General features: G+C 36.1%; 1 protein-coding gene and 1 pseudogene across 3 annotated transcripts in view; one reads left to right on the forward strand and one right to left on the reverse strand.

The window, feature by feature from the left end:
• PHIP (PHIP subunit of CUL4-Ring ligase complex) overlaps positions 1-25,827 on the reverse strand; it is a 116,625-nt gene that overhangs the window by 40,452 nt on the left and 50,346 nt on the right. For all 3 annotated transcript variants that reach the window (XM_019651911.1, XM_019651909.1, XM_019651910.1), the window contains 5 exons: positions 19,814-19,942; positions 18,378-18,603; positions 14,535-14,672; positions 13,657-13,840; positions 10,197-10,314 (listed from right to left, as the gene is read on the reverse strand). In XM_019651911.1, the coding sequence (XP_019507456.1) occupies positions 10,197-10,314; positions 13,657-13,840; positions 14,535-14,672; positions 18,378-18,603; positions 19,814-19,942 (795 nt within the window). The remainder of the gene's footprint in view (positions 1-10,196; positions 10,315-13,656; positions 13,841-14,534; positions 14,673-18,377; positions 18,604-19,813; positions 19,943-25,827) is intronic.
• On the forward strand, positions 3,833-9,986 carry LOC109387804 (40S ribosomal protein S12 pseudogene; annotated as a pseudogene).

A 25,827-nucleotide genomic window follows, 5' to 3' on the forward strand; every position in this document is an offset into this window, starting at 1 on the left:
TTGTAAAAGTGACTAATGCAAACGTGACCACCATGCCAGGTCTGAGAACACCAGTTCCTGGCCCACATGGGGCAGTACCAATACCACCAATTCTGTTGACATCCTGGAGAAGCAAGCACAAGGGCTTACCAGTTGGACAAGTTGGTGGCAGGATGCAATCCAGAGATTCAACCATTGCCATGACTTCCCATCCCTTAAACCAACCATGTTAGTATTAGCCTTTGGCTGCAGTATGTTGTCACCATTCCAACCAGAAATTGGCATAAATGCTACTGTGTCGGGGTTGCAGCCAATTTTCTTAATGTAGGTGATTCCTTAATGATTTTCTCGTATCTCTTCTGGCTGTACAATGGCTCAGTGAAATCCATTTGTACACTGCAGTCAAGTTCATGTTCACTTTAAGGTGATTCTCTTTTTTCTCTCCAGAAACTTTCAGTATGTTCTTTTAGATGTTTTCAAATCGCACAATAATGTGCATAGTTGAGGTTTTAAACTTTTTTCGTTTATATTATTTTTCCTTATTTATCCTTCTTGGCACACTAGCCAGAGGTTAACACCAAGAAGTTCTGGTTCATTATTTTTAAAAAATTCTTTCCTCCCTATGTATATATTCTCTTCTTTGAAGACTCTTATTAAACGGCTATGCTACTACTTCTAAAGTACATTCTCTCTATATACATATTATATAAATATACATAAATGTATACATATTTTTTTACATTTCCCCCATTCTCTCCATCGTTTTAATCCCTTGTTGATGAATTCTAGGGGAGTTCTTTGACTTGCCTTTCCAGCTTACTAGCTCATTTCCCATGTTTAAATTCTTTTATTCAACCCATCCATTGAATTCTTAATTTCAGTAACGTTTCATCCAAATATCTCTAATAGAATCCTCTCCAAACTTGCTTGCTGTTATATCAAGTTTCCAATATCCCCTCCCATCCCTCTGAGAATAACATGCTATTTTGAACATCTGCTCTATGCATTCCATTAGTCAGTTTCCCTATGTAAGTCATACAAGTCTGTTTGTATTGTGGCTTTCTCCCCACTCATCATGCTCTGGCTTTATAAGTGTGTTAGACAGTAAAAGTGCACTGGGGAAGAAGAGAAAAAAAAAAAACACAAAATTTTAAGGCTTACCTTTGTACTCCTAAAAGATTCTGGATGTGTACGATGGAGGTGTGCATCTGAACACCTATAAAACTACAATCTGAATTCAACCATTCCATATTCCTCCATCCACCTCCACTTTCAGTTCCTTCTCCATAACCAGCTTTGTCACTAAAACTTTTTCAAGTATTTCAAGCCCTACTCTTGTCAAGACAGCTAGCTACTAAGTAAATAGCCAAGTGAACTAAAAAACATTTTCACTCCAAGGACACAAGATTTACTCCCCACAGATTCTCTCTAAAAGGAATACTGAAGGGTTGGGTAATTTTGTAAAAATTGTGGGAAATATGTAACGGTATAAGAAAAGGAAATTTTTCCACTATAATCTCATAAATTTTGAGTAATCCATTGTTAAGAATGTAATGTACCCTGCTTCTTTCATTTAACACAAACATATTTATCTACTCAAATCCATTTCATTAAAAATTGCTATTTGTTCCATTTTGTAAACCTTTATCCACAATTTTATATTTATTTAGGATAAATTTCAAGTCAAAGAACACAAACGTTTTAAATGCCTTAACACGTTAAGCGCCATGTCAGTCACCAGTGACTGACACTATACTTTCCGTTCGGGCCGCGTCAGTCACTGGTGACTGACGATACACAATTTAAAAAATTATATTCTTTTATTAGGAAAATAATTTCACTTAAATTGCTTTCACACGTTTCTTCTACTGGCATTGTCACTGTTACGGGTAAAGAAAAATTTTTAAACTGCACTGGAACACGAACCACAGACAACTGACTGAAGAGAAAGCATATCGGTGAAATCGGATATCGCGTTCTAAAAGGAAAGGAAGACAAAACAGGCTTGGTGCTTAACGTGTTAATAAATAAGGTAGAGCAAGGAAAAACTGTCGACAAATATCTGTTCTCCCTTGTTGCAGAAAAAATTTTTTTCTTTGTCAAAGTTTCATATGACTGAATTCTGGCCAATGGGTTTTCTGACACAATGCTGCACAGCAACGTCAAAGCACCTTCCTTCCTCAGAAGACCATGTGTGCCCTCTGTAGCACCTTCCTCATTGACATGATCCTCTATCCTGTAGTCTTAAGTGGGGATGCTGACATATTGAGGCATGAGGTCAAATTCATACACAAAAAGATCAGAAAAATTAAAGAACTTCAGTTCTCAACACTGAGGACACCATACCAGGCCTGGACTACCTACTGAGGCTTTTATATCATAAAGAAATATATTTCCACCTTGTTTAAGCCACTGTAATTTTTGGGACCAAACCTATTGTGAAAAATCAACTTTATAACTGCTTTCTAAACAGTTTTTTGTATTAATTTATAATTGCCTCCTACACAGTAAGTACCCTCTATCATTAGGGAAAAAAATGCTGAAACTCTAAAAGATGACATCTCATTAATTTATACATCTGTGAATATCAATGTTAGTTATAATAGTAGCTTAGTAGCTGTACTTTCAAACCTTCATTCTCATAAAACCTGAAAACAAAAATGAGGTCATATTATAAACAGTACTGTTCTACTTGCTTTTTCCACTTAACAATATATCATGAATATTTCTCCAAGGTAATGCAGTGAACTCTAACTCACTTCTTTGAAAATGTTGTATAATATCCCATGGGTATATAGATGTCAGGACATCCTACCTTCCTTACACTAATGGACACTAAAGTTATTCCAGTTTTTGCCACCAAAGACATTGTAAATGTCTGTGTGTGTGCAGATGTATACACATCACATCAGTACTTTTCTTTTTAAAAAGTCTCTGAAGTACCACTATTGGATTAAAAGATAAATACATCCTTTTAATTTTCATAGGCAATATCATATTCCATCCATAAAAGCGGTAGCAATACAACTCACAATCATTACATGAATTTATGTCCTCATATCCTTGAATTCTCAGCAAAGGAAACAAAAAAGGGTATGTTTTCCAGCGACCATGAAAAAAACCAAACAACCAACAAAGAAACCCAAAAAAAGCCAAACAATTATCTCAGATTATACTAACAAGAATTCTGTGTGGGGTCCTACTGATCCCAGGGGTATTACATCCTTAGTAAAGACTGTAAAACAGCCAAGAACTACTTGAGTCCTTTAAGGAGAAAAGTCACAAAACAGAAAAGAGAATTCTAGAAAAGTAGACTAATTTAGAAGAAACGCAAATAAAGAGGAAGGAGCATGGAGCTCAAAGCTGGGTCAAAAAACAAACTTTGTTCCATACAGTTTTCCTCAATTTCAGATTCTAAGACTCTGAAGCTTCAAACTAATATAGTTAAAAAAAAAAATGTAGGAACGGATAATTGTGACTCAGCACTCAAGGAGGTAAATATGTACCTCTCCCAGATTATGGCATGATTAATTGAAAACCACTGGATCCAAAAGTTTTTCCAGAGTAGGATGGATGACAGAGAAACCAACAGAGCAAACCAGTAGAGACAATTTACCTTTTAATTTAGAAAATAAGACCTATTATTTATAGCAGCATAGCTGACTTAATTATCTACAATAGGTGCAAAACAGCAAAAAAAAAAAATACACAGGACAAAAAACAAAATTAAAAAACTGTTTCAGAGTACACAGCCAATGGGAGAACTAAAAAAAAGATCTTGCTTAGGCTTGTGACGTAATTTATTAGATTCAATGGGCATATAAAAATTGGCATTTGGAGAAAAGGTATGCTTGAAGGCAGGAAATGTAAAATGAAAAATTTTAGGCCCAGTCCCCCGCGCCACCCTCGGGCGCAGCAGGCGCCGGAACCCGCGCGCTCCCGCCTCCGCCCGGCGGGGTCACCCCCGGGGCCTGCGCGTGCCCTTCCCGCCGCCCAGAGGTCCCCCCGCGACGCCGGCGCCGGGAAGGCCGCGCCCGCCGCGCCTGCCATGGTGGGCGCCTCACCGTCAGGCTGAGAAGCCGGGCCCGGCTGCGCCATGGCCAGGCGGCGGGCCTCGGGGAGCGGGGATGGACGGGGAAGCGGCGTCCCGGGCTCCCGCGGGCTCAGCTGGCGGAGGAGGCGTCGACTGAGCCGCCACCACCGCCGCCCAGGGAGGAACCGCTAAGGCTGGAGCCGCCGGCGCCGCCACAGCCGCGGGCAGAGACGGACCCGAGCGCCGACCTCCGCCTCCTCATCCTGACAGCGGGAAATAAGCGGTGCGCAGGCGCGGGGNGTGGGGGAGAACGGGGCGGCACGTGACGTCGGCCTGAGGAGGGGCGGGGCTTCGCGAGGGGCCTGTGAGCGGGTGGGTGGGGAGGCTCGGAACGCAGAGGAGCCGGCTGCTGGAGCGCGGTAGAAGAATGGATTGGGGAGGAGAGGGATAGAAAGGAGCGGAGGAGAGACGGCGGCAGGAAAAGCCCGGCAGTTTAGAGCGGCCGCCTCCATCCCTTCGTTCCAGTACAAAGGCAAAGAAAAAATAAGAAGAAAGACGAGAGAGGGGGCCGGTTGGTGACGTGAGTGCAGATCCAGCCTCTACCACTTCTAGCTGTATGACCTTGGGCAAGTCACTTAACCAACCACTTTGAGCCTCACAGCCTTCATCTGCGTGATGGCTGAGAAGAGTTGAAATGAGGTAAAATGTGAGGAACTGTTTCTATTAAGCACCTGCGTACTATGTGACTTAGTTGCCAGGCACTGTGATAAATGCTATAGATAGAACCAGACACAATGCCTGCATTCAGGAAGGAGAGGAGAGATGATAAAACAGACAGTACTGCCCTTATACCTGAGCAAGAGAGCCTACCTTAGGCCCCGTAGTTAGAGGCTCCCTTCTAGCCCCTCTCTGGCCACACTCCTACCACAGGGTGAGTTCACAGGTCCAGGGAACATACCAACCTAGCTCTTGTGCCAAGTTCTGGGAACCCCAGACCCCAGAATTCCTTCCCCAAATGTCTGAAGGCTGTAGCCTCTTCCCCAGGTCCATTCTCTCTAGGACAGAGTTAGGACATCCCTAAAAGTGGCTAAGGGGCAGCTGTGTTTGGAGTAGGTGGCACAGCATTTGGACATTTGAGCTGCTGTGTCCACAAATCGCTAGTGCAGGACAGAGGTGGGAAAAGAAGGCAGGTGGGCTGCAAGCCAACAGTGGGGCCAGGGCCTGCATTGCCATCACCACCTCATTCAAGTTCATAAACCTGAGGAGTCCAGGAATTCTAAATGTGAACCAGGTCTTCTGCGTCATTGAAGATGTATATTTGTCCAAGCAGAATAGAATATACTAAGGTTACGAGTTAGTTGGAGTGATTTATAATTTTAAATAATTAGGTAGACGTGTGGCATCTACTTTTGACTTAAATCTTGCTAACATCACGGGTGGGCCTATATACAGACGAAAATTTCTAAGCAGTTAATATCCTTGGATGGCTGGTGTGCCTTTGGGAAGGCAAACAGAGTCATTCCCCCCAACCCTCACCTTTCCATAAATGACTTTCCTGGGTGAGCAGATGTGGGCTTGGCTGGGAGACCTTTGTCCAGGATAAGGCCGCCTAGTGCATCCTCTGTCTTGTGATGACTAATGCGAGGCAGTGGCCATAAAGATAGCAGATGTGGATGCTGTCTGCAGAAGGGGCACCTTCCAATGAGTGAAAGACACATTCATTGCCATTGATAATCTGGGGCTTGCAGCCAGCCCCTCAAGATCATTAATCAAAATGGTCAGGCTGCTGGTTTGGACACCTGGAGCTCCCCATGCCAAGGAGGTGGTTGAAAAACAATTTTTCAAATCAGATAGGAGATGTAAGAGTTATGTATATTTTCATATTTTTAAATAAACCCTAAACCGAGCAATTCCACCCCAACATATATATATTTAAAGAAAACTAGTGTGTGCTTAAAGCCTTTATTAAGGGTAAAAGAGATGATTTTTATGTTCTAAAGGAAATTGGGAGATAAGATTTAAACACTTGAAACAATTACTTATCAATTACACTGCACATGTTCACAAAATTATTCATAGTGGCATAATACAACAAATACATAAGTAACCCAAATGTCCATTAACAGTAGAACAAATAAATTTTAAAATATTCATACAATGGAATACTCTACAGCAATGAAAATGAACAAATGAAAGACACATAGTCAACATAGATGAATCTTACAATTTTGAAAGACAGAAGCAAATTATGAAATACAGCATGATTCCATTTATATATAAAGTACCAAAACTGGCAAAACTAAACATTATGCACACATAGTTGGTAAACTGTAAAGTAGGGAGAGAACCAGTATCAAGGAGTCATGACAGTGGTCCCTGGACCAGGGAAAGAGGGGCATGTGATTAAGGAGGGCACATAAAAGCCTACCTTCCATGGTGCTGTCAATGTGATCTTTCTTTACGTGGGTCCATTTAAACTAATTATAAATCTGGGAAGCGAAGCACAAACTTGGATGTAGTTTAGGTGATAAAGATTTGGGAGTGCTTGCTGATTAAAGCTTAAAATGAGCAAATTCACTGCAACTGCTGGAAAGCACTCGTTTTGTGCTTCATTAATAGAGCTGCAGAGTGTAGATTGTAGGAGGTGATACCTCCCGCACTTTGCCCTGATCAGGACACATCAGCAGTGTTGTGTTTGTTCTAGGCACCATTATTTGCAAGGAGACGCCGACCAGCTGCAGTGGGTGGAGTCCCAAGGAATGAAACTTATTCCGTGCAAAGTACATGGAGATATCAGAGAAAGTTAGTCTGGGGGAAAAAGATGCCTTGGGCTGTCAAGACTGTCCCAAAATCCTGGAGGACAGTGGGCACAAATGTGCTGTATGCCCAGAGATTGCAGCAAGACAGGCTTCAACTCAATCTAAAGAACTTTTTCTCAGAGCTAACCAGAGAAGGAAGTGGCTTCCTTTCGGGGAGTGAGCTCCCTGTCACTGCAAGTGTGCAAGTAGAGCTGGCTGGCAATTGGTCAGAGGTGCTGTAGAAGGGATTCCTGCTACAGTTGGGGGATTAGATTAGACCAGGGGTCAGCAAACTGCGGCTCACAAGCCACATGCGGCTCTTTGGGTACGTTCCATCTCAAAAGTTTGCCGACCCCTGGAAGAGCCTATCCTGTCCCTCACAACAATTTAAAATTTATTCGAGAGCCATAAATATATTTTTACATAATCACCATTATGTGAATAATATCCTTTAAAAATTTTATAAATGGAACTATGATAGTTTTATTTTCATTTTCAATTTTACTTCAGAGCCCCATGTACATACCCAAAGAGCCGCATGTGTGGCTCACGAGCCACAGTTTGCTTACCCCTGGCGGCTCTTCCGTCTCAAAAGTTTGCCGACCCCTGGACTAGACTATCTTTATAGTCCTTTTTAATTTAGTATTCTGTAATGACAGTAATAAGTTTGCTGCACTTTAAAATTTATTACATGCTTTCCTGTGTATAGTATTATTTCGTGTAACTCCTCACAGCAACCCAAAAGTTGGACAATAGGCAGAGTAGATAAACTAAATTTTCCTGGATAAGTTCCATTTCAAAATTCTATCCTGTGGTTTCTGTAAGTATAGACATGGCTATCAGACCAGGTGTCCCAACTTGGGGTTCAGCTGATAGTACTCAGTAGTGTTGGGTCCTTTCGGGGACCCAAATTCTCAAGGGCAGGAAGGGACCATGGGGTAGGGTCAGGGTACCATACTTCTCTGGTTTTCAATAAGGACAGCTTCAGGGCAGGTTATCGGGAAGGATCACCGGTCTGCTTCCAGGCACATGGAGACTTGGAAAGTACCAACCTGGGTGCTGGCTTCCTCGATGAGGGTTCCCAGAAAGCCCCCATCAGGGACAGACACCATTATGTCCTCAACCGTAATACCCCAGCCTGGTCCCTCTCTCTACAGTTATCCCCTCGTCCATTTGGCCACGAGCAGCTACCTTCCCCTCCTGGGACCTGGGCTCCAATCCATCCTTGCCCCATTCCTCTCCCAAGTGAGAATTTTATAGGAGAGTACCCCAAACTAAAGGATGACTTCTTTCTCATACTCTCACAAGATGCAGGTTGATGTCCAGGGAAGGGCTCCAGGCTTAGAATCGGAAGACCTGGAAATTCTGACACAGATTAGCTGTTGACTCAGAACATATTATTTAACTTCTTTGAGCCCTTGTTTACTTATCTCTAAAATGGGGATAATAGACCAGTCTAATGGCACATCAGGAGGACTAAAGCGATAAAGTACCTGGCACCTAACACACAGTAATTGCTCTATAAATGTCTGCTCCCTCCTTTCCCTCTTTTTTTCCTAGATCAGTAGTTTCCATCCTGGGGAAGAAGGACCTATGCACCTTAGAACTCAGACTGTGAAAGTATTCCCAGAGATCTAGGGCAGAAATTTCCAATATTCCCAAAGCCTAACGGAACTGTCCCATTTACACTAGATAAGGTCCCAAGGCTAAAATGTCAAGCAAGTTTCTTTGCTTTGGACAGAAATGATATCACATTGCTTATCTCATGCTGATTAGAAGTTCTTATTCCAGTTCTATATTTGCTGTTGATTAATAATACAAAGAGGGACCCATTATTACTTAAATATGCAGTTTGCTAGATAGACAAGTATCTTTTCATCTGGTGCGTTCTCCCTTCTCTCAGAATCCCCCTTATATAACGTCTACCACACAGTGGCATAATTGCCTGGAAATAAAAGTCACTGACATCTAGTGTATACCATGTGCCAGGCACTGGGCAAAGTATTTTACCCGTGCATTGACTCATTTAATCCTCTAAAGAACCTTATGATGGGGATCTGGCTGGGGGGGGGGAGGGAGGACTGTTGTCAACCCATTTTATAGATGATGTGACCAAAGGGGTTAAATAACTCATTCAGGGTCACAGAGCTAGTAAGTGATAGAGATGGAAGTCACTCCTAGATTGTCTGGGTCCAATGCCCATATGTGTAACTCCCATGCTATATTTTCTTGCCAACTAGCTATGTGTCTCTTTCTCATTGGGGGAAGTTGTCAACACCCAGAAAATAGAGATTGTCATTTATTTCTAATATTGTATGTCTAATGCCTAACATAAGATGTGCTCAATAAATACTTATTGAATGAATAAATGGATGGATGGATGATCAAATGAATAACACTAAGAATATATGGAGCAAATAATAAGGAATCGGTGGTGGTGAGAAGATCTACAGTCTGCAGATTAAATCTATGTGATTCAATTCTATTTGGTTGCCATTCATCTGCCTTTCACTTCTCATTGAATTACAGACCATAATTTTAACCATTAGTACTGCTACTAATATCCACCATTTAACCCGTCACTTACTATAATGCTAGAGATTTTACCTGTATTATCTCCTCCATCTTCATCACAACTCTTTGAAGTAGATTCCATTATCATCCCAGAGCTCAGAGGTTAAATAACTTGCCCAACTTCTTTCCCTGCCGCAACAGAGTAGCACGGAGGCAGCAACTTGGGTGCATTCAAGATTCGACTCCACCTGTAACCCACCGCCATGGCCAAGGACGGCATTGCTGCTGGAGGTGTAATGGATGTTAATACTGCTTTACAGAGGTGCTGAAGACCTCCCTCATCCACGATGGCCTAGCATGAGGAATGCACGAAGCTGCCAAAGCCTTAGACAAGCGCCAAGCCCATTTGTGTGTGCTTGCAACCAACTACAATGAACCTATGTATGTCAAGGGGGTGGAGGCCCTCTGTGCTGCACACCAAATCAGCCTAATTAAGGTTGATGACAACAAGAAACTTGGGGAATGGGTCAGCCTCTGTAAAATTGACAGAGAGGGAAAGCCTGGTGAAGTGGTTGGTTGGTTATAGTTGTTGGTGGTTAAGGATTATAGCAGAGTCTCAGGCCAAGGATGTCATCAAGGAGTACTTCAAATGAAAGAAATGAACAAATAAACTTGGCTTTTTTAAAACAAAAAAAAAGAAAAATTTTAAATGGTAAACATAATAGATAATACAAAGATAATCAAGAATTAATGATATTAATTTTACTTCAGTAATCAATATCTTATTTACAATATTAACATTTTTAATTACAAAAGGGTCTGAGTATGGGCACTATATGTAAGAAGCAAATAGTAAAGTAATTACTATTTACCTTTGAGACAGGGGGTATTTTATTCTCTTTTGGAGCAGTGAAGTGTTTTCTTTTCTCTTCTGACCTGTAAGTCTTTATTTCTTCTTCTCCCTTTGCAGTTCTCCATTCTTCTTGCCTACTGAGAAAGAATTAAAAGCCACACATGCTAATCTAGAATTTTCACAACTGATTTCTCACCCAAAGGGATGTTAGATGTCAAGAGAGGGAATGCCACTCCTGATGTTTTCTTTTCATGTCGAGGCATGTGATAAAGATTTCTCAGCTTAAATTCATAGATGATGCACTCTGGATTTTTGGCATTAAATGACTGGGGCCAATGGAAAAGAAGACTGACTGCTTGAACTTGATGCTACCATTTCTTGTTACGGCCTCGGGCAAATCAAGTATTAGGTTCCAGGAACAAGGTTATTCCTGAGGTAACTGCTCTAAGGGTTAGAAATCAACATTAATTGTGAATTGTAATTTCATGAAACCTGAACTCACAAGGACAAGAGAATTTTGTTTTTTACTTTAATTCCTTAGTTTTCAAATTTTTAAATAGGAAAGGTATTTCATCTTTGAACTATGCTTTTTACCTGTAAGATTTCACAGTTGGGAATTAATATTCAAATGTGGGACAGCTCTAAGGTTATTTCACTAGTACAATATATTAACGTCATTTTACTTAATAGCAAAATCTCTATTGCAGCTGGTCATACTTCTGAATGAAAAGTGAATTTAAATCTTATGAAAAAAATGGCCTTGATTTAATTTTTGTTTGTTCTTATTAATTTGTTGTTTTTTCAGACTATTGAGGTAATTGTAGATTCACATACAATTTTAAGAAATTAATACAGATATCCTTTATCCAGTTTCCCCCAATGGTTATTTATTATCTTGCAAAATTATAGCACACAATATCACAACCTGAATGTTGACATTGATAGCAACCCACCAATATTCTGAATTCCCCAGTTTTACTTCTATTCATGTGTGTGTTTAGTTCTATCCAAGTTTATCATATTGTAGGTTTAGGCATCTATCACCCCAGTCAAGCTGCAGAACATTTCTGTCACCACAAAAATTCCTTGTGGTGCCCTTTTAATTATCATACCCCTCTTTCTCTCCTCCTCCTCAGCTCTTTTTCCGCTCAACATCTAGCAATCACAGAAATGTCATATATTTCTCCATCTCTATACTTTTTTCATTTCAAGAATAGTCTGTAAGTGGAATAATTTTAGTATGTAACCTTTGATAATTGATTTCTCACTCAGCATAATTCCCTCAAGATTGTTCAAATGGTTGTATCAACAGGTTGTTCCTTTTTATTACAGTATAGTAATATTCCACAGTGTGGACATACCACAGTTTAACTATGCACCCACTGAAGAACATCTGGCTTGTTCCTAGGTTTTGGCTATTACAAATAAAGCTGCTATACATCAGTACACAGGTTTTTGTGTAAACGTAAGTTTTCATTCCTTTGGAATAAATCCCCAAGAGTGCAATCACTCGTAATAGCATGTTTAGGTTTATAAGAAAGTACAAAACTATGTTCCAGAGTGCCTGCGCCATTTTTACGTTCCCACCAATACATGAGTGATATAGTTTCTCCATACCCTCCCCAGAATTTTGTGCTGTTACTATATTGTAACCATGCTGAAAGGTATACAGAGATTATTTCATTGGGGCTTTAATTTGCATTTCTCTAATGGCTAATAATGTTATCTTTTCATGTGCTTATTTGCCTTCTGTATATCCTCTTTAATGAAATGTCTGTTTCTTTTGCCTATTTTCTAAGTGGCTTGTTTTGTTTACTGCTGAATTGAGAGTTCTCTCTATATATTATAGATACTAGTCCTTTGTTGGCTATGCAATTGGATTTAATTTTAATTAACATACTAGCCTGACCCATTTAAGAGGCTTCTCTTAAGGGGCAAAGTTTAAACTACCTACACCAAGGGGCATAACCCAGGAAAATTCTCAAAGAAAGAGTACTGAGTGTTGGGGGCAAAGCTCCAGGAAGGTCAAATATCCTTTGAAGTAATGGCCATTAGCCTGGTTTTACCATTACCTCAATGGTTAAGCCCAATAAAAAAAGAGATGGAAAGGTAAAGGCTATTTGGAGAGAAATAAATATTCCCTATTCCTTATGTTTCCTTCCATGCACAAGGGACATCCACCACCAATCAGTAATCCATTCCTGGCATCTTTTCACCTCCTACTCATTTTCTCCAGGGGAGAAGTGAACTAATTCTGGAAGGAAAAACCAGCTTAGCAATGTATATATTCTGCTCTGCATTTTAAAGAAGTAAACCAGCTGCTTCTCCATAGGGAGAAACACCATACATAGCCCAGCATTATCTGTTTGGGGTTCAGTATTAGGAAGCACTTTTATGCAGGTAAAAGCCACATTCTTCATAGCTTTATAAATAATAAAAATATTCTGATTTTCTGTCTTATTCTTTTGTGTTTTCAGTTACTTCAAAACTATTGTTAAAAAGATGGTTGTTATTTATTGTACTGCCTTCAAACCTTAACATTAGAATTAAAAAGTGAACAAGAATCTAACTAAAAATACACTGAGAGTTAAATTTTATTAAGGACATCTGGGTATATTTGTCATCAGCTAAAGTTATTGTTCAAATTTATACTTTAGGTGTATATTTAATCCTAAATCCTAATACAAATCTAAAGTACTGTCCTATCAAAAAGCATAATCAATACAAACATTCAGATTAAAAAATATTTGTATTATAGATTTTCCTCAATTTATGATGAGGTTACATCCCGATAAACCCATCATAAGTTGAAAAAGCATTTAATACACCTAAACTACCAAATATAGCTTAGCTTAGCCTATGTTACATGTGCTCAGAACACAATATCCAAAAAATGCTCGCAAAACAGTACCCTGTAGATTACTGATTTTTTACCCCTATTATTGCATACCTGATGAGGACCTGCGGTTTGCTGCCGCTCCCTGGCCAGCATCATACACAAGTATTGTACCACATATCACTAGCTCAAGAAAAGATCAAAATTCAAAATGTGAAGCATGGTTTCTATACTGAATGCAAATCACTTTCACACCATTGTAAAGTCAAAAAATTGTAAGTCAGGGACTGTCTGTGTGTATGATTAATATTATCTTTTGAGTTTAAAATTAGAAAATTCTAAAATCAAATTCACATTTTGATCTTCATTTGTTTTTTATTATAGTATGGTATTATAGTATGTAGTCAGTATTAGCTGGGTTCATATCAACCACATTCATATATATTCATTACTAAAGAATCAAAGGAAATGGATATAAAGTTATATACTGAAATTTAGTTTTTCTCCAGTCTTGAATAGTTTTAAATACTAGCTCTTCAGACAAATTTAAAATAAATTACAGAGCTGAAAAAGTACTTTGAGGACTATAATTAAAAACGAACACAAACAATTGTGGTACCTAAAAATTCACAACTCCCTTTACCTGGCTACACCAGCTGAAAGCTCAGGTACTACCACCCTTCGGCTCCAAGCTACAAGATCCCGCTCTGTGGCTATTTCACTTCTTGGTGCGTTGCTGTGCATTTGCCGTACTCCTTCAATTTGTCCACTACGCCTTAGTCCTACATTTGGTGGTGAATGAACCTCTGAGGTAGAGCTTACAGAGCCTAAGTAAAAAATCAATATAGTAAGTTCTATTTAAAGACACTTCTTCATTAGCTTATAACAGAAAAAAAATTATATTATTTTCCACATGAAACTTTATATTGTGGCAAATAATGAATTACCAAATCAGGAACTAAACAACAGGCAAAAGTTTAATGAAAACAAAATATGCTTATTATTCAGTTGATTAGACATGTTAATGAATCATAACTATTGACTGTTAAGCCTCAAAGACGTAAAATAATTACTTTAAAAAAATACTCACCATGTATATTGGTGAAACTATGTAAGAAGCAAAAACAGACAAACCCAAGGGCATTTATCGTTCATAAATTTGTTTTTTCTCTTAAAGTTTAATAATATACAATAAGGTTGTTGAGATGTTAAAGAATGTAGCTTAGAATCTATTTCTTAAATTACTGAATAATTTTATTTTTAAAGTTTTTCTAAATTTTATGTTTAGTATAGGAAAATTGGGAAAATATACATATTAAAAACGCATTATCTACAGTTTGAAACTTTATATTATGAACATTTTCTTAGCTCGTTAAATATTCCTCAAAAACATAATCATTTTGGCAGCCTAATATTTCATTTTATGGATGTCCCATAATTTGTTTAATCTCTTCTCTATTGTTGGAGATTTAAACTGTTTCAATTTTTTTTAATGTTTCACATAGAAGAATTACATCTTACCTCTACTTAAACGGCTGGTATTACTGATACCTGCTTCACCAGAGCGTCTCAGGTCTTGCTCCTGTTGTAGTCTTTGAATCATGCTGTCCAATGGGCTGATCTCCTGATTTGCTTGCTGACTTAAAACTTGGTTCAGTCCTGTGTAATACCACACAAAATGCTAAGGATACTTTAGTCAACTATTCAAACCATTTTATTTATTAACCTCATTTTGAGTCCAGAATTAAACATAAATTTTGCTTGAGTAAAAGACCTAAAGTGATCAACTGTAAAATGACAGCAGAGTAAATGGAAACGTGCCCTCAATCTATTAAAAATAACAATGATGATGATACCTAACTTTGACCATTTGTCATGATTCAGGCACTCACATAATCCTTATAATATCTCAGTTAGGTATGTATTATTAACTTCAATTTACAGATGAGAAAACCAAAATAACTACTTAAAAGTCATATATCTAATAGGTTGTAAAAGTAGGATTCATCTTAGATCATAGTTTCTTTTAAAAAGGCAAATCTGACTACCCGCTTTCTCAAAAAATGTTTACTGCTTCATTTATTCAATAAATTATTGAGTGTCTACTACGTGTTAGGAACTGTGTTAAGGAACTGAGGATCCAGTGGTGAGTAAGAGACATCCAGGTCCCTGAATAATATAACAATCTATTGGAGAAAATGAACGATAAACCTATACATAAAAGCAGATTGTGAAAAATGCTGTTTAAAAATAAAGATGATGATGAGAAAGAGGAAAATAGGGAAGGGAGATGGGAACTATCTATGGTGAGTCACAAAAGTCTAAGAAGCCCTCTTTGAGAAGGCAGCATTTGAGCTAACACTTGAAGAAAAAGAAGAATTAGTAATCCATCTGAAGAGCTAGAATAAGAACACTCCAAATAGAAGGCTAAGAGTCAGTACAAAGACTAAGGTAGGGAGGAACTTGGTGTGTTTTAACCCACCCTACTTTTCCAGCATCAACTATCACCTATACCAGTCATATGGGACTACTTGACTCTTTTACTCTCCTAATAGGATAAACACCTTTATGCTTTGGAGCTTTTGACCACAATGCTTCAAGTATACACGTGATAAACACTAACTTATCTTTCAAGCACCTACTAAAATGGCATCTCCATAATATTTCCTCTGTGAAATCTTTCCAGACTATGTCTGAAAAAAAATTAACTGTTATCCTCTTTCATTTCCTCAAACAACATATACATGTCTTAGCACTCAGCCTAATACAGAAAGTCCACTAGTTCCTCAAAAGCATGGATTATCTTATTTATCTTAATATTCTATTTCTAAATCTAGCACAGTGCTAGGCATATAAATATGTTCAATCCTACTGAATGAATAAAAAATGTTTAAGTGTTATGAGATATATGAAAGCATTGCCATGAGTAGAAAAGGGGGCAATTATATGAGGTGTGATGGTATACAAGAGAAGATCTGATGAGATCAGACTTTTAGAGTGTGTTGGAAATGAAGATAATTTGCAATAAAGAAGAAGTAGTAAGGAAGGTATAAGGAAAGGGGAAATTACATGTACTAAGCACATAATGTTATTTTCATTTTATAAGAGAAAGCTAAAATTCAATGGGATAAAATAACGTCCAAGATCACAAAGCTAGAACGTCGGAAAAGTAGGCAGAGGTAAAAGTTGAAATTCCTGTGTATGCTTCTTTCCTGGTATGTTGCTAGCAAAACACCTCATGTTTGAAGATTGATGAGTAATTCGGACGGCCGTTCACGCTGGCTGCTGGCTACATACAGTAGCCAATGGCCACCCACTGATGAGTAATTTGATAGAGCGCCAGTTTACAACTGATGAAACACATTTAAAGTGTATTTTTCAGTGTAAATATAACAAAACTGCATTCAAATAAATTTATTATAATAGCCATCATCTATTTTAACCTAACTCTACAGGATTTCCCAAAATAAATTTTATTATAGATCTAAGTTTGCAAATAGAAATATAGTTAGAAATGATGCTGAAGTTTTTCAAAAAGTATTTATTTTGTTCTATTTTAGTGCTCAGTAAGTCTTAATGAAAGAAATGTTTACCCTGAATTCTGTGACCTAGAACGCTTAAAAATTCTATGACTCACTTTGAAGCCATAATTATTGTTATAGGTTCGCTTGTGGCTCTGTACTAAAAACCAGTGTCTATTTCATTTTCAAGATAAGTTCACTTTTTACTCTAAGGACAGCTTAGTATGGAAGAAGAAACAATGGACTACAAGTCAGAGCTACGTTTGAGTCCCTGTGATTCCATATGCTTTAACTTGAACAAGATATTGTTGCTAAATTTTCATTTTCTAAACTTTTAGGATTGGGATACCATAGATAACACAACTACATGAGATATTATTTATGAAAGCCCTTTATAAACTTTTAAGTGGAGGAAAAAAGTAATAATCACAATAATTAAGTGGCACTGATGTTTTAATAAATGAGTCCTTTCCTTATTTCCCTTGCCTAAAATTCCAGCCTAGGTATCGAATTTTGAGACCTGGGAAGATCTGATTCATGCCCCTCCAAGAGGCTGGAGCCATTTATCTTAATTTCAGTCCTATGGCCAAGACTTCTTTAATAATTGAGGCTTCTCTAATCTGAATTCCTGCCTAGACTTCTTGAATACTACCTGTTCTTAGAGTCTTTGAGTTCATGCTGTGTCCATGTATTGAGACATTTTAGTTTCACACACTCCAGATATTCAGGTCTGCTGGACTGTACTACTCTCTACAAGTAGCAGCAGGGACTACTATTCCTTTAATGCTTCTCCTCACTCTGCATCCTGAGTGGGCATGTCTAGTTCCAACAGCAGCCCTTCCTAGCCAATATGTCCATCTTCAAGGCAAGTTAGTGCCCAATCCTTTAAGAAAAATAAGAAGTGGGTTCTCTATAATGCAATGACATTGGTTTTTCTGTACTGCTTACAGAATCTAAATTCGTTATTTAAAAGTCGCTCATTTTATATATCCCATGTGTTCTTTAAATTTACTTGTCTATTATGCTAGAGTTCAGAGCTTAAAATATTTTCATAAACGCTCTTCTAGTCTAAAATATAATAGAAAAATTCATAATTGCAAAACTGGTTTAACCTACTTCATATAGTGCATTATTTTCACTTAATAAATTAGTGCCACATTTCTTGTCAAAAGGGGGGGAAGAAGGTATCTGTAGACCTTGTCTCCATTTAAACTCCCATTCAATTCCATAACTAATTTAACATTCACCCTCTATTACCTCACTAAAATAGCTGAACACTTTTCACCCCTATCTTACTTATAAACTTTTAAAAGGGGATCACTTCTTAAAAAACCTTCAATGTAAATGGGTTATCTAGTATCAGTCTCTCTCTCACATTACACTATTATTCCCCTTAACATTTATCACAATTTTTAAACATGTATCTGTCTATAACTTGTGTTTATTAATCTAACTACTCTATGAGAGCAAAGATAATCTCTGTTTAATTCACTACTTTATACCATAGCTTAGCAGGTGTCAGGGACAGAGGATATTCTCAGTATATGATGCTGAATGAATAAACAAACAGACTCATCTCATACCAAATACAGGGACTTATTCTATTAGTCCCCAGAGTTTATAAATGGATATAGATCAAATTACTACTTTAAATTTCCAATGTTCCTTAAATATCTTACAATACTTAAGCATTATTCAAAGAAATTTAGAGAAGTATTTTAAAAAATCATTTTACTTCTAATTTGATCAAAACAATTAAAACCAAAGTGTTACCCAATTAGCAATCTTATAAAACTTCAGTATGAAAAAAATAATTTGACTATCTATGAAAATGAGCATTTACCTGAGGAAGTTACTCCCATTTGAGGGATGAGTTGCTCCTCCCTGCAGTTTTCACGTCCAGGAACTAATCTCTGATATCTTGATGGATGAGGGTTACCATCAACATCAACCAAAAAAGGCGGAGGCATGAGATGAGGTGCTTGCTGAGTCTGTTCATCTAATACAAAATTGTTGGCATCACGAATAAGGGGCCGATAATCACTATGAAAGAACATCTGATCTGCTATCTGCAAAAGAAAGGCCCATAAAAGATTAGAAATATAAATATTTATCATTATAAATTTCTAATGGAAGGCAAATACTTCAACGTAAATCATGATATAAAGCAACAATATAAAAGAACAGTCTTCTCTTGAATTAACTGTAAATAAATCTTTATATTTTCTACACTAAATTTTATGATCAGAAAAGTAGGTGCTTTGAATTTTCTCTGGAAGAAGAGATGGTATACATAAAAACTAACATTAAAACAGGTTATATAATTTCAAATGACATGGTAAAATGAAATCTAGGCATAAATCATTCAGCAGTATACTATTATTATTTTCAGAGCTACCATGCTTTATCTTACTTTTTAGATTACTAAATACAGTAATATTATTTGTTTTAGCATTTCATAAAGGAAAATCATTCAATGAATTTATTCCTTGAATTAAGCTCTTTAATGAAATCACTTATATGATTTAAGAAAATTCTTAAGCCTACAGTGTGGTTTACACAATATAAAAAATTGACATGATTTTCCAAGAGTTAATAAGCAGTTTCTAAGCTTTTGAAATATAAAATTATTAATATGAACTCTTGCCTGACACATCTGTAACTTCAAAATTTTATTGGTTAAATTGGAATTTCTTAAACTAAATTATGAACTATTCAATTTTTATGATAACGTTTTACATACCACTCTACTAAAAATAAGCAATTTAAGTCATTTAGTCACTATTCTTAGATAGGGTCTTTAATACATAAAACATTAGCTATTATCAATACGCTATACATTTTTGAGAACCACATGAAAGCCATAGATTTATATCCCAGATAAATGCATATTAACCATATAAATAAAATATTTTACATAATTTCAAAGAGTCCCTTTATGGAAAACATCCCCACAGCTTATACACTCCAACCTAAAACTGCAATTTAGATCACCTTCTAGCAGGTTAATTAAGTAAAAAGTTATTCCTTCTGAAATATAAAGATTATATTTATTTATTATTATCTAATGTCTATTACAGAAAAGAGATTTAACAGCTGTCTTCACCCTCCTCTCTAAACATAGGTCTCCAGACTATTTAAAATATGCTTCTTCTATATGCTGAAATATTCTTTAAATATGCTAAAAGCATAAATGATTCTCACCCATCCCCCCTCAAAGTACAACCCCCTAAACATCCATAAATTAAAACATAATGACATATAATCATTGTACTTTACCTTGTCATATTTGCTACTGGAACCAAAGCCAAAAATTAAAAGATGTCCATGAGAGTCAGTGCATGCAAAATGCTGACCATCAGGAGAGCATTTGCAGTCAAATACTGCACCATGTCCTTGGCCTTCAATCTGAAATGTATTTAACCAGTAATCAAAAGACTGGCATTAAAATATAAATAACTGGTCACTACTGTTACTAGAATTTTATGATGATATATAAGCATACACCCTAATGAGGTGAAGAAGTATAACAAACACAGTACAGTAACAAAATTTGTGAATATTCATGAGAAGTGCCAGATTAATAGCCCTGAAAAACAAATTGTTCTATTTATCCATCGACCAGACACAATTCAGGAAATAAAACACCACCAATCTCCCCCACCCATAGAATTCTGCTTCATGTCTTCAATCCAGACTTAAAGTGTAATTGCGCCTTACATTCCATCTTATCTGCATTTAATCAAGCCCTTTCAGCAAAGGCTGACAATGTGTAGTAACTGTAGCATTTTTTCTTTTGTAACTCTTAGAAGTAGTAGCCAGAGATCACACTGCTCACAAGACACTAATTTTTTTCCTTTTGGTACTAGGTTCCCTTGATGGTCTGACTCATCTTTTAAATGGTGAATTTCAAAGGTTAAAGAAAAGGTTTTTTTTACCTGATAATTGTTTTCTGTTTTCCAGTTCCATTAATCCAGAACGAATGGGTTTCTCCCTGCAACCTGTCAATCAAACAGAGGTGGCCAATCACCACTCTGAATTTTTTTGCTCTCAGTGCTTCTTCAGACTATGTTCCAGTTGAAAACTTCTTTAGCAGTGTTCTGAAAGAGGTAAAAATTCTACCCTATCTAAAGCACATCTAGGGACTGAATTTCAGAAAAAAATTAAAATAGGGAGTTAACTCCCTAACAAATAACAACTAAAGATGATTTTCAACAAATGTGATTGGATTTCTGGATTAGCAGAATCGGAACACACACATTATCAGGTAAGAAATACCTCCTCTCTGTTCCGGTATCCACTGATCTAGAACAAACTGAATTTTATTAGTATCCCAATATCCTAGGAAATGCTTGAAAAAAAGAAAAGCAGTAATTTTCTTTCTTTAATGTTAAAAATATGGCATAGGCATGAATGTACAGTTCACCAAGTACAGACGTGAAATTAGAATTTAGAATAGTTTATTTCTCAAGGAAAGTTTTGGTCAAAAGAGAAAACATCGCTTTAAAAAGAAAGGCTCTCTCTCCCTAAATAAGTTACCACAAATGGGATCACCTCAAAAAGAAAACTATTTTTCCCTTTAGCTTGTTGCAATGACGAAATAAGTCCACTAGTGTTTATTAATGCTGTTTTGGATAGTGATAATAATAGAAAAGAATCACTTTCCTTAAAATGTAATCATATGAAAGAAAATTGGTGAACTTATCTAATGTCTAATATACTTGAAGATTTATCATAAAAGCAAGAAAATGAATCCTAAGTGAAACAGGATCATTTCTTGGTTGTGAAGTTGGAGGATAAGACAGTGGAGAAAGGGAACTGATTTTCCAAGTATACAATAAAACTATTCAAAAATGAAAAAGAGTAGACTATTTCTCCAGATTAACATAAGGACACTGATTGGTAGCTATACAGTTTAGTAGTTGCCAAAAATGAGACTACAAGTAGAAATTTCAGAATTCAGGTCTCTATATTTCTTTTTTCTAGGCAAATAAAAATTAACATAAACTGTTACAAATAAGTAACCACGTCAAAGTTTACCTCTAAATAAAACTTTACATCTAAAAATTCAACATAAAGAACTGAAATTGCCTTGGCCCTGTGCTGTTAATATCGTAATTACCTCAGTTCACTAACTTTCAAGAAAAAGAAAACAAAAAATTTCTTTTATAAATATACTCAAACATAATAAATGCTTCCAGAACTGTAATATTATTATCAGTCTAAGTTTATAATTCTAAGGGTTCTGTAGAACTGAGGAAGAGATTTGAAAAAAGTCTGACTCAGCAATGCCAAAGGATGTTAATAAGCATGGTATCCTTCATGTGATGTTTAAGCAATCTTGCTCTAAAGTTTTTGGTTGTGGTTTTTTTTGGGGGGGAGTGTGAGGTGGAGTATGAGGATTAATCAACCCTTATACCCATGCTCTCTACCAGTGTTGCCACATTTACAGTTAGTAGATCCCTAAAAGAATACTTGGGAGACATGGAACTTATAAAGCTCTAAAAAAATCAAAGAAAAAATAACAATCCTATAGAAAATCACTATGTTTCCTACATAACACATGCCATTGTGAATATGGCAAGATGGTACCAATTTTCTTGGTGTAAGGCAGCTGCATAACTCCAAAGTGACTTTTATATGAAGAAAATGAAAGTATATTTCAATACCACCAGAAAATAGGAAAAACACATTAAAATGTATTTGGATTAACCTTATTCATTAAAGGCATTAAAAAAATCTGCTTTACTCATGAACCAATTAGAAAAGGTGCCTATAGCCTTATTAATTAAAATGCCAAATTCATCTTTAGTAATGGCTCCTCAGATAACCAACAACCATAACTACAAAATGCAGACAAGGCTTTTCATTTGATACAAAGTAGGAAAGCAATTTACTTTCCCTATATAACTAAGTATCCCCTAGCTGGTTTTATGATTTAATGCTGTTATCTAAGCCAACCAAAAAAGGTTAAATATTTCTCTCTGAAAAAAATTTCATTTTCTTAAACCACAAAGTATTTATAAGAATTCTCAAAGAAAAAATTAAAAAATGAAGGCACTCTTTGAATATGCATGTGTTAGAAAGCAATGAGAGGCTTATGTTCAAACACCAAAAGAAAAAAAAAATCTTTTCTATCCATATTAAAATTATATGCACCTATCATAAAATTAAATGTACTGCTTAATAACAGAATAAGTAAACATAAAATTTAATATTATATAGAACTTATGCTAGTAGTAAATTGCAGCTATAGTAAAATTGCAGCTGTAATTTTTTAAAAAAAGAAATAAATTTTCAAAATAAGAGAATTTTAGATTAACTATTTCGCTAATAAAATCAAGTATGCCTGCTAAACTTTGAGAGATATGTTAACACCACATAATAAAACTCATATGCATTAAATAACAATAAGGAAGGCTGAAAAAATCCAGGAGATAGTATTTGTAATTAGTCCAAAAGTTTAAAGAACACAAGTTAAAAGAAAATAGAAAATACATTTAGCAATTATGATAAAGAAGTTGTTTCGTTTCTTTTTTTAAGCAAAAAATGAAAGGATCAGACAAGTTAAAATCATGATTCCTTTGTAGGAAAATTCTCATACTGACAAGAATTCTGGAAATATTTCCAAGAAATTAGTACAATCTTTTTAGTTTAGATGTTATAGTGAATTTGAAAATAATGAAATCAATACAAAAACATATGAGTTAAGACCTCTGATGATAGAATTGTCATATTTAATGAAGAATATTAGTACCTTTTTCAAGGCAGAATACTATCCACAACTTCTAATATAATTTTTGTGAAGTGGAAAGGTGAATAATTAAAGGAGACAGAGGAATGGGACCTAAGGCCCAACAGACCTCTCTTCTAATAATGGATAAATCACCTAATCTCTCTGTGAAATGATAGAGATAATTTAAATGATCACTAGAGTCCTACTTAGTTCTAAAATCCTGACATCTGATATTCAGGAAGTCTTTTTAGAAGAAATTGACAAATCTGGAAATGAAGTATGCTAAAAAGTACTAGAATGCAGACTAAAATTATAGGGTCTAAATTATATTAATCATAAGAAACATACATACAGCTGTATATGACAAGTATGTAAGAAGTATCTAGGAAGAGGAACACAACACAAAACAGGAAGTTAAAAATATGGGCTATCTTGGGCCGGCCCAGTGGTGCAGTGGTTAAGAGCTGGCTTGGGACGCCAGAGGGCCCCGGGTTCGGATCCCACATATGAGGGCCAGTGACACTGCCCTCTACAATAAAAATAAAAATATGGGTTATCTTAAGCAGAATCATCTTCTTATGAAATTATTACAAGTCTATGACCGGCATCAATTTTTTTTATCTCATTCCTTTTTAAAAAATATACCATTAATTAGAAGGGAGAGTATTACCTACAAAATCCTTCACAATTTAAAATTATGAATCATTTTAAATACCCTAATAATTTTATGTGATAAACTCAGAAAATTCTTCCTTATATATGAAAAACCTTTAAAGTTTATCAACCTGTTGGGAAATAAACTGAATTAAGAATGTACACTAGATACTGAGGACAGAAATTGTCATACGTATGATTAAAACATGCTTTGGCTATGTTCTAACCGTTACAATAGTTATAGTGCAAACAAAGAATATATCTTAAGGGAAGCTATCCACACTCTAATAGTTCAGGTGATATGAAATTACTTTATAAGATCATTACTGAATGAATGTTTCCTTTAATACTGAAAATTTTTTATGGTAACATTATTACATATGAATTAAAAGACAGCTACTTAAAATAAGTGGTGCCAAGATAAATTTATATAAAAAGGAAACTTCTGTAACTGGCTTAATAAAACCAATAGATATATAAAAGTCAGTTTGAAGAATCAGCTCTAATTTTCATCAAAAAAAATAAAAATAAAAATACACTACCAAAATAAATAGCTCATCTTCAAATTTAACAACATTTTGTTTACCATATTCTGATTTCTCTGAGGCCAGCAATACTATTAACCAAATCCATCTATTCTTCTTTGGCCTCCCTGACATGGTATCTTACACACTCACCACAGACTGGTTTCTTCTCCATCTTGCTAAGTTTAGTTTTAAGCCCTCTACACACACTACCTTCTCTATTTCCATCAGGAAGTAAACCATTCTACATGGAAGACTTCAATATTTCTTTCTCTTTACTCCTAGCCCCTCTAAATATTCTATCTCCAAGTGCTGGCTGGCTATTTCCACACAGTCCAACACTATGTCACAATAAACATATAAAAATGAACTAAAAAAATCAGTTTTCCTTCATATCTTTCATATTTCCATTAATATCACTGTTATCAAAATCACCTAGGCTCAATACTCTCAACACATTTATTAAATCTGTCATTCTCCAGCCCTAATCCTTCTATCAGTCACAAAACACCAAGTCCTACAGATATTTCTTTTTCTTATACAAATTTCCTACTACCTATCCTGTAATTTTTTATTATGGTTTTACTAATGAACGTTCTCCCCCCGCCTATCCAATATCCAATTACATACCTGAAATACTCCTGGCATTCAAACTATTTTTCTCTTTAAGTTTCTAGAATATAAAGTAATTTATCAAAATCCCTACTGTTACTACTCTTTATGCTCATAAGATATTTTGAGGCCATCAACAATCTCCTTCAACTTAATGCTTTTCATTTTATCATCCATTTTTCAAAATCTATTCCCAATTTTACAAAAATTGTTCCATGAACATGTCTTAACATTTCTTGCTTGATAATTTATAATATTCTTACTTATAAAATTAATTCTTTCTTATTGATTCAATTCTTATTTATCCTTTTAATGCACAGCTTCAATTCTTCCAGAACAAAATCTGACCATCCACCTGAAATGATCCCTACATCTTTAGATATCGCAATTACTTTTCCTCATATTCATGCTACCATTTGAAACTACTTATCAGTACTTTTTTTCATTTTTTTCAGGTATTTACCCCAATTTAATAGCAAGCTAGCTAAAAACAAGTGCCATGACTTACTCTTCCTTGTGTTCTCCATAGTTTCTGCTCATGAACAAAATAAGCACTCAAATATTTGCTAACCAAAATGTCTTCCTTCACCTGTGTGTGTTTACATTATGCATTTTACATACTTTCCCCTTATAACTATCAAATCTCGAATACTCTTATAATAGTGACTCGTAGAGCATGTCAAAGAATCACTACATAAAAGTAATTCACTAAATATAGTGTGGCAAACTAGAGAGACAAACTCACATTCATGGCAACAAATTTTAAG

The sequence above is a fragment of the Hipposideros armiger genome, unplaced genomic scaffold (genome assembly GCF_001890085.2).
Source record: "Hipposideros armiger isolate ML-2016 unplaced genomic scaffold, ASM189008v1 scaffold_169, whole genome shotgun sequence".
NCBI classification, from domain to species: Eukaryota; Metazoa; Chordata; class Mammalia; order Chiroptera; family Hipposideridae; genus Hipposideros; species Hipposideros armiger.